Here is a 17,358-nt window from a genome sequence, read left to right as displayed (position 1 = left end):
GAAAAATATAAATGGATAATGGTTAAAAAAGCTCCAATGCTTAATAAAACATATAAATTGAAACGAAAAATTCATGGATGATCAGGAAAAAAGACGATTGTTTCTTAGTTATTCATTTGCGTTGATTTGAAATTTAATCTTCTTTTTTCCTGATTTTCAATTTATATTTTATATTTACTCAAAAACAAATAGAAAAACAAAAAATTTTGTTTATGCTAAAGCGCTTGAATAAAGAATAAAGAAATAAATAATATGAAAACCATATCTTTTCTGTTCTAAACCATATCTATTCTATTTTAGTGTGCCCAGCGAAGCGGGCCGGGTTTGTTAGTTTTTTATATGTTAAACAAATTAATTGTTTCTGTTTTATAAATACTTATGTAACAAGGTTTTCACTATTACTTCTTTTGTGCGGTTTTTTGGGAAAATGTTTAGAATTTTTTAGTCTTACACGATTTTTTTAAATTGTGGAACATATCCCCAAATTTACTGTATGTCGCAAGTATTTTTTAGACAATTTGTTTGCGTCTTTTCCGTAGAAAAGAACGTATCTACCGTATAAAAAAAAGTTGGGTGTATTACTCTTTATGTCCCTTTCAAACATTATTCCTTTCAATATTATTTTTTAGTACTTTTCTAAGTTGTCTAAAAAGATAATGTGCTGTAATAAAAGTTAAAATTGTTTACGGTATTCAATTTGCGAAAATTAAAGCTCAGTTTCTAATGGTTATCTACCTTTTAGCGGCTCGTGCGAAAATTCTCGGTTCGACGGAGATTCATGTGAAGCGGGACAGTACAATCGCATTAGCTTGTTCGGTGAACATTCATGCTTCTTCAGTTTCTTGGTAAGAAAGGTTAAAGTAGATACTAAAACAAATATTCAAACCTTGTTATATCAAGCAGTTGTGTCCACTTAGAATAAAATAAATAATTTTTCCAAATTAAAAAATGTTAGTCATTCTCAGTTTTGAAAAGATCTATTTGCTTTGTATATAGTATTGAATGAATAAACTCAGGTTTTCTTATTATGATATATTAGACGCATTCATATTTTGAAATACTAGAAACGTTTCACACTATCGTTTTAATGTTTAGGTATCATGGCTCATCGGTTGTGGATTTTGATTCTCAGCGTGGGGGAATTAGTTTAGAAACAGAGAAAACGGATGTGGGTACAACTAGTCGTTTAATGTTGACACGTGCATCGTTGCGTGATTCTGGCAACTATACCTGTGCACCAACTGGTGCGGTACCAGCGTCAGTTAGAGTACATGTACTCACTGGTAATATAGCAACTGTGGCATTTGTTTTGAAATTAAAATGCATGTGCTTGTGTGTTGATTTACGCTTTAATTTTCAGGTGAACAACCTGCGGCTATGCAAACTAGCACCGGCAGCACCGAAAGTCCTACTTATTTAACAGTTGTCGCATTCACAATCACATCATGGTACCAATACGCAATCATATCACATACGACTTTCAGCTACGCCAACAGCAACGTGTTTCGACGAAGGTGATTGCATACTCAATAAAAACTACTTTCAATTAGTTGAAAGCAACATAAACTAACAGCCAACGAAGGCAAAGAACATTAATGTAGAGGTGAGGACGATTCTTTACAATAAGTAGATATAAGATACACTTAGTTTGTTGTTGACTATTAGTGTCTAATGATATTATCGACCATTTTATATATTCAGAAGTACTGATTACATATATGATAATGGGTATCATAAAGAGTTAATAACAGATTTTTCTTACCTTTATATTATTTACTATTTGCGATTTAGACTCATATCATTATTACTTATTTAACCAAACCAGCTTCGAAGTTCTTCAGGTCGATGTTGTAGTACAAAAGGAGATATCTACAGATCTATTATGCCTCTCAAACGAGTCGTTTTTTATGAAAAGTTTTTCGTGACAATGCTCGAGAGTACAACTGATGAAATGTATGCATTGATCATAGCCTAAATACCAAATACCTCAATATCCTTATGTCCGTATACATCAGGCATTTACGGAGAGCATGAACTAAATCTTCGCTAGGTCCGTTATAAGGACAGCCCACACTTTCAGATAGGTGTTGGAAGGATGCTGCATGATTACCAAACTGAGAGAAGGTGAAAGCTTACTTGGAGATAAATTTAGGGCCATATAAATTTTCATCCTTAGTGAATCCTAAACAAAGCCAAAATCTTCATGCCGATTTTATTTATTACTAATGGTGCATCTCAGACGCGTAAAACAAGCAACATAATACATAAGCACGAAAGTGTCCGTTGGAGATAGCAACCGCCGATAGCGCAATTCTTACGACTCATGGCCCCAGAAGTGGCGCTTGCCACAAACAGGCAACATACGTGATACGAACGGTACGACGTATGAGGTGCCAGTCGCAACTAACAGTTTCACGACGAATATGGACGAGAGAAGGTTTTTTACGAGGAGCCTTTTTATGTCAAAAATACACTCGGAGGTTTGCCATTGTCAGCCCAAGAACGATTAGAAAAAACTTTGTCTGTAAATTTGCGTTTTGTGCCCGGGTTTCGAATCTGTCTACTTCCGAATCATAGCGGCCGCTAAAATACAACGTACGCACATACGTATAACAGTTTTAGATATACCATCATGCCTTACTATCAACACCCCACACACATTCAATCTCACGCACTCAGAAGAAGGGTATAAAGGGTATTCACTACCCCCTTACTACTTGACCAAATTTAATAACCCCCGCTGCTACACCTTTTCATGTATACCACTTAGTTGACTATTATGTTCGAATTATTCGCCGCCACAATTCCCTCATTACCTTGGTAGGCCTCCTATAAAAAAGAAATTCTGCATTCTCCCTTTAATATATTATATAGTACATTATTATCGCACACATTACTGCATGAAATCCCTCGGACTTCAATTTAAATATCTCGAGCAGTTTAGTTTAAATATATCTATATCATCATAAGAGCAGTTTGTTTGTCCTTAAAAGTGGGAATTGCTGCAATTTTCACTCCTATTCCCGTCTTGGCCCCAACATTAGTTTTTCTCAATACGACTCCCCTGAACCACAACCACATTCTTCTGATGATGATTATAAGCTCAACCCACTTTGTCTCAAGGGAGGAAGTGCGAATAATCGCCCCACCATCACGCAAGGAGCCAGCCTCATGAGCGTGAATACCCAATTATTGTCTTTTACACAATATTCTTAGACCACACTGTAGGAGTCCTAGTCCTCACCACTACCGACCATAACTCGATTGGTTTCGGCACTGTGGCACTTGAAGGATGCCGCCATCGAAACTGACCCTGACAGGCGCTCGAGGAAAGAGTCCTCTCTTCAGGCACGCAAAATAATTCAAAGTTGTAAACAAGTAACCGTACGAATTTATGCAAAAACAAAAAATTTGTAAACGATCTAGAAATTTTAATAAACAATTTTCTGTACGAAATCAATATAAACGTGAAGGCAACGCGAGCGTGACGCTATTCGCAAATATTGGGTTGACAACTAAGTAAATGCGGATTTCACTCATACATGGCTTCAGTTGAATTTTTAGGTTTGCAAACGTAGTACAAATGTAAAAAACATTTTGTTATTTGATAGTCGGCAATTCAGCTGTCAATCAGTAAAAAAAAACTTTTTCGGTTGCGTAGTTTTCGTCTGGCGTTCGTTGAAAAATGGAAAATCCAAATCAACATTTTCGTCACATTTTGGTTTTTTATTTCCGCAAAGGGAAAACCGCATCGTAAGCTCATAAAAAGTTATATACTGTTTATGGGTCGAAGCCTTAAAAGAACGGCAGTGTCAAAATTGGTTTGCCAAATATCGTTCTGTTGATTTTACACTCAAACATGAGAAATGCGCCGGTCATCCAGTTGAAGTTGATGACGCCCTAATCAAAGCAATAATCAATTCGGATCGTCACAGTACATCACGTGAGATTGCAGAGAAGCTTCATGTATCACATACATGCATTGAAAATCACTTCAAACAACTTTGCTATGCTCAAAAACTCGATACATGAGTTCTTCACGAACTGAAAGAAACGCATTTAACGCAACGCATTAACAGGTGCGATTTGCTAAAGAAACGTAATGAAAATGATCCATTTTTAAAACGACTGATAACTGGCGATGAAAAATGGGTTGTTTACAACAATATCAAGCCGAAAAGATCGTGGAGCAGGGCAGGTGAACCAACTCAAACAACATCAAAAGCTGATATTCATCAAACGAAGGTTTTGCTATCAGTTTGGTGGGATTACAAAGGAATTGTCTACTTTGAAGTCTTACCACCCAACCGAACGATCAATTCTGATGTCTACATTGAACAACTAACAAAATTGAAGAAAAGCGGTCCAAATTGACAAATCAAAAAGGTATTGTATTCCATCATGACAATGCAAGGCCACACACATCTTTGGCCACTCGGCAAAAATTATTGGAGCGTGGTTGGGATGTTTTGCCACACCCACCATATAGTCTTGATCTCTCACCGTCGGGTTACTTTTTGTTTCGATCTTTACAAAACTCCTTGAATGGTAAGCATTTCAATAATGATGATGATGTCAAATCGTACCTGATTCAGTTTTATGCTATATTAATAAAAACCAGAAGTTTTATGAAGGTGGGGATTTGATGCTGCCTGAAAAATAGCAAAACGTCATTGATCAAAATGGGCAACACATTATAGAATAAAGTTATTTAGTTCTATGGAAACATTATCTTTGATTTTCTAAAAAAATCCGCAATTACTTAGTTGCCAACGCAATATAAGTTCACAAGTTCGGATTTATATTAACAATGTCCACTCTTAAGCTCATCTGCTGTACAGAGAACGTTAATGTATGGAGAAGTCTTAATGACAGGAACGTATGGAAGTTCGAGTGGTACTCGTCTCGCGAAGACTAATCACCACAGACACATTTTTCACCAAAAGTTAACAGTAAGGGACTGAATTATGTAAATTTAGCAGCAGTCGATAAGAACTCGTTGGTGATTAGAAGCAAAGAATTTTAGGTAGCTTTTTAATATGACCTATATGTTTGATTTTTTTCCAAATCATCCACAATTATATACATATCATATATGTCTTCTGTCTGGTGCTCTGTAAAACCAGAGAATGTTAATGGAATGAGAAGGTGCAAATGTTACTATTAACTTTTTTTAGTATTGTAATACCAGCCAAATAAAACACGCTTTTGAGTATATAAATTTAACTTTTATTTCCACACTTTGTAAGCTACATTTCACAAATCATATGTCAACTCAACTGTCCAGTTCTGCTCGAACAGGGTTGCCACATCCCTCCTTTGTTCACCAGCTTGAGCTTTTACCTTTGGCCCGAAGAAGTAGTTCCGTTAAACCCAAGGGGATCAGATTGTTCAGAGTTTTGTGTACCTGTGGAATAAATAGAATCCGGAGGAGCGGCCACCGAAACAGGTGCTTCGGGAGCTAATGAAGAACTGTGAGACTGGGTCCCCGTGGTGGGTGGAATTGGTGGTATTTTCTTTAAGTGTGCTATATTTCTCATCAGTGTTCGACCTCCACCAAACAACTCTACTACGTTTCCCTTCCTTTCTATAACCTCATATTCTGTGGTGTCGAAATTAGGAGTAAGTTTGTGTGGAAACACGACATTTTTCAAGTAAACTTTGTTTCCAACTTCTATATCTTTTTCTTTAGCCCCTCTCTTCCTATCAGCAGTTTCTTTCCCTTTCTGTTTACTCACGCAATCTCTGTCTCTCTCTACCGAATCCGAAACCTCTCCCATTAAATCCTGGATACTTGGTATTTTATCACGGATTACCCGGCCGAACATTAATTCAGATGGAGAAGTACCTGTACTGCCATGAGGTGTCACATTGTACATAAGCATGAAATTTTGTATTGCTTCTTTATAATTTTCTTTATTTAGGTGGGCTATTTTCAGTCGCTTAACAATTTTTTTCAATATTTTCCACCTCGCCATTTGCCTGTGGCCAATATGGAGGCGTTTTGATTTGTTGGATGCCACACGTCTTACAATACTGCTGAAATTCCATGCTTATGTATGCCTTCCATTGTCGGTTCGTAAATATTTAGGAAACCCAAGTCTACTGAAAATTTCTTTCATTGAGTCGATAATGATCGACGAAGATATCGACCGCAGAAATTTAATCTCCATATATCTGGAGTAGTAATCTATTAAGACAAGTATATATTCACTGTTCGGTAAGGGGCCCAAAAGGTCTGTGGCTACACAAATCCATGGTCCTGTAGGAAATCGAGTTCTACTCATTGGGGCTGGCTTTAAATCTCTTGATACTAAAACGCAATCACGGCAATTCTTTACAAACTTTTCTACCTCGCGATCTATTAGTGGCCACCATACCTTTGATCGTAACCGACGTTTCATAACAGACTCCCCCGCGTGACCTTCATGTGCCAATTCAAGAACTTTCTGACGCAATGTGACCGGAATAATAATGCGTGTCCCCCTCAAAAGAATCTGGCCTACAGTTGAAAGCTCAAATCTAAACGGATACAACTTATTTGAAGATGCTGCTTCCCAAGAACTATTATCCATACATGACATTGCGTCGATATTTTCTTCATCGCGCGTGCTTTCCTCTGCCGTTTCTGAGATAGACATGGACACAGGAATAGAATTTTCAATGACTCGCAAGATGTTGTGTTCTCCCTCTAAGTCAAAACATTGCGCTTCTGCTGGTTGACAAAGCCGGGATAAAACGTCCGATATGTTTTCTTTTCCAGTTTTATAAATTACTTTAAATTTGTATGCTTGCAAACGCAGAAGCCACCTCTCGATCCGGGCTGGTGGTTTTGATGTGGGCTTAAATATTGCTTCCAGTGGTTTGTGGTCGGTGACTAGTTCAAATTCGAGGCCTGCTAGGTAGAAGTAGAATTTTTCAACTCTCCACACCAAGGCTAGACTCTCTTTCTCTGTTTGGGAGTATCGCTGCTCTACTTTTGATAAGCTCCTACTAGGAAATGATATAATGTTTGGCTTCGTTTCTTCTTCCAATTGGACCAGTACAGCTCCTAATGCCACTTTACTAGCATCAGCGATCAAACGTGCCTTTTTGTTTGGATCAAAGTACAACTTAGTGACTTCCGCCAACCTCAGTTTAAGATCCTCAAACGCCTTCTTCTCGACCATGTCCCACACAAACTTGTTTTCTTTGATGAGAAGACGTCTCAGCGGCTCGGTGCGACTGGCTAAATCCGGGATGAACTTGCCTACATATGTAACAAGGCCTAGAAAACTCCGAACTTCTTCCTTAGTGACCGGGTCACGAAATGTGGTTATCGTCGTTATCTTCTCTGAGTCTACTTCAATTCCCTTGTCGGATAAAATGTGACCAAGGAATTTTAATTTGTTTGTTTTCCAAATACATTTCTGATGGTTTAGCAGAACGTTGTTTGCTTTGAAAATTTCGCAGACTTATTAACATTTTTGTCATGTTCCTTCTCATCACTACCGAAAATAATGACGTCGTCTATATAGTTCATAACGTTTGAACAAGGTGATAATAGCTGTTCTAGCCTTCTTTGGAAGATTTCTGGCGCTGAATTAATTCCAAACATTAATCGTTTATAGCGAAAAAGTCCTCGAGGCGTAATAAATGTTGTAATTTCTCTACTGGTTTCATGAAGCTCGAGTTGGTGATAAGCGTCTTTAAGATCCAACCGAGAGAAAAATTTGGCGTTTCTCAATTTCGTCATAAACGATTCGAAGGTGGGAAGCGGATAATTTTCGCGTAAAATTGCTCTGTTTGCCAAACGCATGTCCAAACATAGTCTAATGTCGCCGTTTTCTTTAAAAGCTAATACCATCGGAGATATCCAGGGGCTGTGACCTATCACCGGTTCGATTACGTCTAGGCTTAGCGCTTCATCAAGTTTGGCTAACACTTTTTCTTCCAAAGCTACCGGAATACGTCTCATTGGCTGTTGTACAGGTTTTATCTCTGGGTTAATAGAAAGTTTGATTACAACTTCTTACCATTTCGGAAATGGTTTCAAAGGCTCAATATTGTTTATGTTGGAACCAAGTCGTAACACGTTCAGTATAATTGCCGTCTCACGGCCAAGCAGTGATTGTTTCCCATTTTCAATAACGAAGAATGAGGCAATCATCCCGGGATTGTTATCAACAGATATAGGAGCCTCAAAAACGCCCATTACCTTAAGCAATTGGTCCGAGGCGTAGCTCCTGAATTGGTTATGAGTATTTGAGCGAACGTTGAAAAGCGTAGCTTTTGCTTTTTGTAAATGCAACCAGTCAGTTTGACTTACCAGATTAAACCGAGACCCAGAATCAATTATTACGGAGATCGAATGACCCCCAATTTTCACTTGTATTGTCTCTTCTTCATCGTCGCTTAATATGTTAAAACAGTGACTTTCGAGTTTAGGTTTATCTGCGTCGGAACCGTCATCAGTAACCAACCGAATATTATTATATTTACGTTTTGAGTTTTTAAAGTTAGATTGGGTAGAATGTCGTTTTAAATTTGTCCTGCATTTCCGTGCTAAATGCCCTATGCGACCACATTTATTACATTTTATTAGTTTAGCTGGGCACAACGAGCTATTATCAGTATGGCTATTTTGACCACATCTACCACATTCACTACCTTGAGCAAACGAAGCCCGTGCCTGGTATTTAACTTTGTTAACTGAACTAATTCCATCTGTGTCAGATTTCATGGTTTCTGATTGTTGATTTATTTGTTCATCTACTTGACACGCCGCAATGACTTCTTTTTCAAGAAGTTTCTTTTTGAGCTCTTTTGATGCCCATGCATCAATCATTTTATCTTTAAGGCAGATTTCTTCAATTTCATGTTTTGTAGTGCCAAAAGAACATTTATTTATCTACTGACGTAATTTTAAAACAAATTTTGCAAAAGTTTCACCTTCGGTGCGGCATATATATTAGTTCTAAACAAATGTCTTTCGAAAATAGAATTTTGCTTTGGAGAAAAATAAGAATTTAGTTCATCAACTAAAACTTGATAGACATCGTTCTTAGCTGTCTCATTATATGCTTCGATCGCACCTGGCAAAGAGTAAGCTACGGATTGTACTTGCGTACCTGCCAAATGTAAAAGTTTGTTTTTTTTTTGCCTTACTGAAACGATATCTTCAGATTCTAAATAAATTTCAAACGCTCGAAGCCATTTTTTCCATTCAATACGCAACGATGATTTTTCTATTGCTTCGCAAAGAAACGGCTTTATAGTTAGCTCTGTCATTCTGTGTGCCTGCCTGAAAAGTAAACAAATTGACATTTCTTATTTTTTTTACTTTAAAAAAGAAATAACTTTGTTTTGATCATCCCGCCAATGACTACAAAATGTAACTTATGTATGCGCGCCCTACGTGGGTACGCAATACACATTGGTGCCGATATATTTTTTTTCAATAAATAATACTATGTATGTTATCAGCACCTTAATGCTTTTGGCATTTGCCAACTAACTACAATTTACATACAGTTTATGTGTGTTGCGGGGAGAATCCTGTATGCAGCTACAAAACTGTTGCGGGAAGAACCAATAATGTTGCAGGAAGAAATTGATGCGGGAAGGACCAATAACGTTGCAGGAAGAACCAATAATGTTGTAGGTTGAAATTGATAATGTTGCAGGAAGAAAATAATGCGGGAAGAATCTTGTATGCGGCTATAAATCCGTTGCGGGGAGAGTCCTTAATCCAACAATTGCCCAAAACAATAGTGAAATTTGCTGCTTCAATTGAATAGTTACAATTTTTCTCTCATTTATTTTACAAAATGTTCCGTATTTATACACATTTCTTTACAAACAAAACCTACTTAATTCACAGAAAATTATAACAAATAACAAAAGTTGAAAAACATTTAAGTATGTATTTTAACTAATATTAAATTGAACTCAACGTACCGCCGCCCTTGAATAAGTTCAAAATAAAATATTAAAAGGAAAATGAAAAGCCTTGAAAAACATTTAATAGGTCTATTTATAAGTTCGTGCGGTTTTACAACAGATGGCGTAACTTGATTATTATTCCATCGATCCACATTTCCAAACATTCATTGGAGAGCTACTGTCGTAAGGCACAAACGTCAGTATAAGTTTTTTATTTGAAGCGTAAACAACAATATTTTTACCACACTTGAAAATGTCGAATTTCGTGCCAAATAATGTGTTTTTGCGGGGAATTCTTCTTCATTATTTTAATATGAAGAAAAAAGCAGCCGAAAGTCATCGTATCTTGGTGGAAGTTTATGGTGAGCATGCTCTATCTGAGCGAACGTGCCAGAAGTGGTTTGCACGCTTTAAAAGTGGTGATTTTGGCTTGGAAGACGAAGAACGCGAGGGTGCGCCGCCAAAGTTCATGGATACCGAATTGGAGGAATTGCTCGATCAAGATCCGGCTCAAACGCAAGAAGAGGTTGCAAAAACTTTGGGAGTTGATCAATCAACCATTTCCAAACGTTTAAAAGCCATGGGAATGATCCGAAAGGTAGGCCATTGGGTGCCGTATGAATTGAAGCCAAGAGACGTTGAACGCCGTTTTATGGCATGCGAACAACTGCTTCAACGGCACAAAAGAAAGGGTTTTTTGCATCGAATTGTGACTGGCGATGAAAAGTGGGTCCATTACGACAATTCAAAACGTCGGGCAACGTATGGATACCCTGGCCATGCTTCAACATCGACGTCGGCGCAGAATATTCATGGCCTGAAGGTTATGCTGTGTATCTGGTGGGACCAGCTGGGTGTTGTGTATTATGAGCTACTGAAACCGAATGAAACGATTACGGGGGATGTCTACCGACGACAATTGATGCGTTTGAGCCGAGCACTGCGAGAAAAACGGCCGCAATACGCCGATAGACACGACAAAGTTATTTTGCAACATGACAATGCTCGGCCACATGTTGCACAAGTGGTCAAAACATACTTAGAAACGCTCAAATGGGATGTCCTACCCCACCCGCCGTATAGTCCAGACCTTGCGCCATCCGATTACTATCTCTACCGATCGATGCAACATGGCCTGGCTGACCAGCACTTCCGTAATTACGATGAAGTCAAAAAATGGATCGATTCGTGGATTGCGGCAAAACCGACCGAATTTTTCACAAAGGGAATCCGTGAATTGCCAGAAAGATGGGAAAAAGTAGTAGTAAGCGATGGACAATATTTTGAATATTAAATTTGTAACCATTTTACGTCAATAAAGTTTCAAATTTCGAAAAAAACCGCACGAACTTATTCATAGTCCTATTACGTTAAGTTATTAGTTTCTTCATGAAATAAATCTCCTTTCGTTGGCAAAAGGCAAAGTTTGACTATAGGGCGAACCAATTCGCCATGCGGTGTTTTCAACGTAACTACTCTTACGCGTCCATCGGTACCATGATGGCATTTGATCACTCGTGCAATCGTCCACTTCGTCGGAGGATTAGGCTCGTTGAATACAGCAACCACATCCCCTTTTTCAATGTTGCGTGAAGAACGAAACCATTTAGTGCGACGTTGTAAGCTCACGAGGTACTCGTCTCTCCAACGACGCCAGAAATGTTGTCTCATGGCAGAAATTGCTTGCCATCGCTGTCGAAGATTTCCACGAAACCCTTGACCCTCAGGTTCCGGTATTGACTTAAGCGGTTCACCGACTATGAAATGTCCGGGAGTTAAAACTTCTAAGTCACCAACAGCTTCAGAGTTGTCACAGAGTGGGCGAGAGTTTACGCAAGCTTCTTTTTCAGTCAAAAGTGTGTTGAACTCTTCGTATGATAGTGGAACTTCTCCTAATACGCGTTTTAAATGATACTTAACACGTTTGACTCCGGTCTCCCAGTAACCTCCCATATGGGGTGCAGCCGGTGGATTAAATCGCCATTCGATATTTGAGTCCGCAAAGAAAGAGCGAAGTTTAATATCAGCCATGCACTGTTGAAATGCAATGCGCAACTCCTTCTCGGCTCCAACGAAATTTGTACCGTTATCTGATGTCATGACCTTACAAAAACCTCGACGATTTGTGAACCTTTTAAACGCATTTAGGAAAGCTGGTGTTGAAAGGTCACCAACAAATTCGAGATGCATCGCACCAGTGTACATACAAATGAACGAACAGATGTAGCCTTTGGTAGCCTTAGCTCCTCTTCCTTGGGTGAATTTGTAGAGGTAAGGTCCAGCGAAGTCAACAGCAGTGTGAGTAAAACAACGGGCGTAGGTTGTGCGAATGACAGGTAGATCACCCATGACTTGTGTGGTAAGATTGCGGTTCAAATAAGTGCATTTCACGCACTTATGGTATATATTACGGATCAAGCTACGAGCGCCGATAACCCAATAACGACGTTGCAAGACAGTTTGCATAATGCGGGACCCAGCGTGCAACCTTGTGTATTTCGCAGATTATTAACTTAGCAAGCGGACAATTCTTAGGCAAGATAATGGGATGCCTAACATCTGGAGCGACTTCATCATTTTTTATTCTTCCTCCAACACGTAGAACACAAGTCCCATCCAGAAAGGGCTGCAGACGCAAAAGACTACTGCGAAGTGGGATTGGTCTTTTAGCGCTGCAAAGAGAAGTTTCATTAGAAAAATAAAACCGTTGCGTATACCTTATTAGGCGAAGTTCAGCTTCAAATAACTCTTGGCAGCTCGGTGTACCAAAACGCTTTATAACATTAAGCCGTCTGTTAGCCCGAATGTTAGTCAAAAAACGTAAAACATAGGAAATAACTCGACGCAGCTTAGAATACGATGAGTATTTTGTCATCACGGACCAATAATCTGTAGAATTAATCACATGGGCACGAATACTCTTTCGTATGCCCAGCTCTGTAGTGTGCTCTTTAGATTTTTTCTGCTTCCACAATTGTTCAGTGCTTTTCAGGAAAATAGGACCAGCCCACCACAATTGATGACGTAATAATTCGGAGGGAGTTATATCTCTTGAAGCACAATCTGCAGGATTCTGTTCAGAACGAACGTGGTTCCAACATTCGGGAGGCAAAACTTCTTGAATATCAGCGACGCGGTTGGCTATAAATGTCACCCATCTGCTGGGGTGACCTTGTAACCATGCCAATGTTATAGTAGAGTCAGTCCAAGCGAAAAGCGGATAACGGAGATCAGACCAGCAGTGCAGCACGCTTCGCACTAGTTTAGCAGCAAGATGAGCGGCGCATAATTCAAGACGTGGCAACGTTGTCGGCTTAAGCGGAGCTACCTTGGTTTTCGACGAAATTAATGACACAATAATGCTTCCGTCGCTTTGTGTTGTTCGTGCATACAAAACGGCGGCGTAAGCGCGCTCGGACGCGTCTGCGAATACGTGCAATTGCGTAAATGACCCAGCTACTTCAGTACCAAACCAACGGTTCACCTTCAAATGTGCCAATTGCTTGAGTTCTATGCGATGCTCCAACCACTTCGTTGCGATAGACTCAGGAATGATATCATCCCAACCTACCTTAGTGCGCCATATGTCTTGAAACCAAATTTTTGAATTTATAGTAGCGGGAGCAAGTAGGCCCAGAGGATCGAAGAGCGTACTTGCATCTGATAGAAACATGCGCTTGGTCAACTTAACTGGCGGTTCCCTCAAGTTAATAGCAAACGTGAGATAGTCTCCTTCTGTGTTCCAGATAAGACCTAAAGCGTGAACATCCTTATCGTCGACAATATAATGTGATATGTTCGTAGATGCATTAGAAATGCTTGCGATCATTAGTTCAGCGCAGTTCGATGCCCACTTACGAAGTTCAAGCCCCCCTTCCCTCAATATTTCGGAAATATTTTGCTGCAACAATCGAAGTTCTTTACTAGATGCACCAGTAAGTAGATCATCCATGTAAAAATCCATGAGAATAACACTAACAGCCATAGCACAACCATTCGACGAATCTCTAGCCGTCTGTTGAAGTGATCGGACAGCTAGATGAGATGCAGCTGCCACTCCGTACGTTACGCGAACCATGCGAAAATCTTGGATAGGCAGGGATGGGTGGCTACGCCATACGATGCGTTGCAAATCGGCGTGTTTTAAGGATACGCAGATTTGACGATACATTTTGGCGACATCTGCTGTTACAGCATAGCGGTGTGTTCTAAAACGAAGTAAGATGGAGTATAAATCTTCTTGCAATTGAGGTCCTATAAATAATGCGTCATTCAGCGAATTTCCGGAAGTCGATTTTGCGGACGCGTTAAATACAACCATCAATTTGGTCGTGGTACTACTTTCCTTTAAAACAGGATGATGAGGCATATAATACGTTGGATTCATAGTCTCTGACGTGACCTGCATATGTTTCATATCAATGAGTTCATTCATGAATTCATTGTAGCATAAACGAAGATCGGAGTCACAAGCGAGTCTTCTTTCAAGTCGTAACAAATTCCGGATAGCAAAGTTTCGCGACTCTCCCAGAGCTACATCGGGCTTCAGCGGCAACTCGACGACAAACCGTCCTTTAGGTTCCCTTCGATGCGTTGTTTCAAAATGGTCTTCACAGTAACGCTCCTCATGCGTAAGGTACGTTTTTTGCGGAGCTTCCTCTAACTCCCATAACTTGTTCAATGCTCGATCCAAATGAACATCGCAATGTAACGACTGTAAGCGTGGCATATCAGGCTTAGATCCATTCACGCTTCCAAACAGAGTCCACCCAAAGACCGTCAGTTGAGCCATAGGAGCTCCAGATGGACCCTTACGAAGTTCTGTACAGATCAGTTGATCCATAACGTCCATTCCAATCAATATATCGACCTTTATGGCTTCATAAAATGGGGATCGGCTAAAAACAAACCTCGGATATGTGGCCACGATGAAGTAGCTATAGTCTGCGTTGGCAAGTCGCTTGTAATTTTAGACAGAATTAACGTGTTGACAGTAAAGCATTGATTTGTAGAGAAAGAAGAAAGAGAAAGTGATACTTCACCTCTAGCTCGTCCTCCTTGCGCTGACCCAATTCCAGTAATGCTAACTTCAGATGTTGATCGCGACAGGCCTAAGCGTTGCACACACGCTTCGGTTACAAAGGAAGCATGTGATCCAGAATCGAAAAGTGCACGTGCGGGCTGCCAATTACCAGAACAGTCGCGTACCTTCACTAATGCGGTGGATAACAGCACAACTCTTTCTACAGCTATGGGTGGATTGGAGCTCGAGTTCAAGCATGAATAAACGCGTGGAACGTCGACGCTTGCTGGAAGTTCAAAAGTTTTTGCGCTTACCTTTGATGTGGAGTCAGCAGCGCATAACGAATGCGTCGCGTTGCCGATGTAATTGTTCACTGCGGTAACGGTCGTTGACTGCAAAGCACCGTGCAGCAGAGTGTGATGACGTTGTTTACACATGCGGCAAGTGGAAGCACTGTTCCAACGGTCTTTATAGTGACCTGAACTTAAGCAGTTGAAGCATATGCGACCTTACTTCACGAACTGTGATTTTGTAGACAAGTCCCATTCACGAAATTTTTCACAACTGTAAATTTTATGAGGACCACTACAATATGCACACACGTTACTTTGTTTTGATACCGCGTGGAACACATTTGTCGACTTGCTTGCTGATGCAGTTTTAACCTTAATTGGTACTGATGTTGTTGACGACGAAAACATCGACAACGATCGGCATCTTATCTCTAAAAATGTTATTAGTTGCTCAAAAGATGGAGGATCATCACTAACGAGCGATAACTCCCACTGCTTACGCGTTTCGAATGCCAACTTACTGACGACCTCATGTACCAACCAATCATCCCAAAAATCAATCGGACGACCCAACGCTTTAAGCTCGCGAATATGCCGTTGGAACGCATCAATTACACCTTTGATTGCGTCAGCATTGTCATGCGTAGCCCTTTTAATTTCAGCCAACGCGCGAAGATGAGATTCCACAATTACACGAATAACCTTATACCGCGATGTTAATAGACCCCAAGCTTCAACGTAATTTGCGTCACATATTTTAAAACCACTAATAATTTTCAGCGCGTCACCTTTCAAGCAGCTTCGGAGATAGTGGAACTTTTGTCCATCTGATAAAGTAGAGTTACTATCAACTAACGAAGAAAACGCGTCGAAAAAACCAATCCATTCTGTAGAGTCACCGGAGAATGTGGGCAACTCCATTTTCGGTAAACGTATAACCGTGGACACAGATGCCTTTGTGGAGCTATCTTGCGATTTAGTACGACAATTTTTCACGCGGCTAAAGTTAGCTGAAGCTGTAGAGTACCAAGTTTCGGCTTGGATACGCAAATTTTGTTCAATTTCAATAACATCGGCACCACACGTAATTTCTACAGCGTCTTGAGCAACGTTAAAACGAACCCACTGTTCACTCAATAACTGAAGGTAGCTTGCAATATTCTCTGCATCCATAGTGAATGCCTCATCAATACTTTTTGCCATATACCGCATTGAGAGCGGAATCGCGCGTTTTAGTAGAATTCGACATTTTTAATGTGACAGAAAAGCAAACGACGGGTTTTTAGAATTTTGGCGATGTTAAATGCAGGAACGGCTGCACAAACGTACACACGATTTAATGCACAAAAATAATTTTCTTAATATTCGTTGCGCCTTTTGCTACGCGTATGTATGTACACAAGCGAATGCGTACATGCAAAAGGCAAGCGGAGTGACTATATCCGGCTCGAAGGACCAAAAATGTTGCGGGGAGAATCCTGTATGCAGCTACAAAACTGTTGCGGGAAGAACCAATAATGTTGTAGGAAGAACCAATAATGTTGTAGGTAGAAATTGATAATGTTGCAGGAAGAAAATAATGCGGGAAGAATCTTGTGTCCTTGTATCCTTAATGTTGCGGGGAGAGTCCTTAATCCAACAATTGCCCAAAACAATAGTGAAATTTGCTGCTTCAATTGAATAGTAACAATTTTTCTCTCATTTATTTTACAAAATGTTCCGTATTTATACACATTTCTTTACAAACAAAACCTACTTAATTCACAGAAAATTATAACAAATAACAAAAGTTGAAAAACATTAAAGTATTTTAACTAATATTAGATTGAACTCAACAATGTGTATGTGAAGCCCGCACTTTAGCGTAGCTTCTGACTTTTGTCAGATAATTTTCTACAGCTCGCAATTTAGCGCAGCTTCTGACTTTTGTCAGATAATGTAATTCTCTTTCCACTATTTAATTATAATGATTTTTCCCAATCACACTATACCTTTTTCCCTTGTTTGTTTTGCTTAACTCTCTTTTTTTTCCAACCGGGTCGACGATGCGATAACAATGCAAAGAAAAATAAAACACGAAGCAACTGAACAGCGGCAGCACACACACACACAGCAAAA

General features: G+C 39.6%; 3 protein-coding genes across 3 annotated transcripts; 1 reads left to right on the top strand and 2 right to left on the bottom strand.

Moving 5' to 3' along the window:
- The first annotated feature begins 656 nt into the window (after positions 1–656).
- Positions 657–2,020, top strand: LOC128870366 (uncharacterized). Its single transcript, XM_054112980.1, has 4 exons — positions 657–663; positions 743–845; positions 1,096–1,283; positions 1,361–2,020. The coding sequence occupies exons 1-4, from the start codon at positions 657–659 to the stop codon at positions 1,516–1,518; spliced, it is 456 nt and encodes a 151-aa protein (XP_053968955.1). The 3' UTR covers positions 1,519–2,020.
- A 9,269-nt stretch (positions 2,021–11,289) lies between these two features.
- On the bottom strand, positions 11,290–12,024 carry LOC128870365 (uncharacterized). Its single transcript, XM_054112979.1, has one exon. The coding sequence runs from the start codon at positions 12,022–12,024 to the stop codon at positions 11,290–11,292; it is 735 nt and encodes a 244-aa protein (XP_053968954.1).
- A 566-nt stretch (positions 12,025–12,590) lies between these two features.
- On the bottom strand, positions 12,591–14,653 carry LOC128870364 (uncharacterized). The gene is made up of 2 exons (XM_054112978.1): positions 12,830–14,653; positions 12,591–12,596 (listed from the first exon to the last, which is right to left on the bottom strand). Exons 1-2 carry the CDS (start codon positions 14,651–14,653, stop codon positions 12,591–12,593), a joined length of 1,830 nt encoding a protein of 609 aa, XP_053968953.1.
- Between the last annotated feature and the right edge of the window lie 2,705 nt (positions 14,654–17,358).

Source organism: Anastrepha ludens, chromosome X (genome assembly GCF_028408465.1).
Source record: "Anastrepha ludens isolate Willacy chromosome X, idAnaLude1.1, whole genome shotgun sequence".
In the NCBI taxonomy this organism is placed as follows: domain Eukaryota; kingdom Metazoa; phylum Arthropoda; class Insecta; order Diptera; family Tephritidae; genus Anastrepha; species Anastrepha ludens.
The sequence above is the reverse complement of the archived record's forward strand: the minus strand, read 5'-3'. Positions and strand labels throughout refer to the sequence as shown.

Coding starts and splice junctions, on each gene's coding strand:
- LOC128870366 (XM_054112980.1), top strand. Junction 846..1,095: donor CATGCTTCTTCAGTTTCTTG/GTAAGAAAGGTT, acceptor TTTAATGTTTAG/GTATCATGGCTCATCGGTTG. Junction 1,284..1,360: donor TAGAGTACATGTACTCACTG/GTAATATAGCAA, acceptor TTTAATTTTCAG/GTGAACAACCTGCGGCTATG.
- LOC128870364 (XM_054112978.1), bottom strand. CDS start 14,653: ATGCCACGCTTACAGTCGTTACATTGCGATGTTCATTTGGATCGAGCA.
- LOC128870365 (XM_054112979.1), bottom strand. CDS start 12,024: ATGACATCAGATAACGGTACAAATTTCGTTGGAGCCGAGAAGGAGTTG.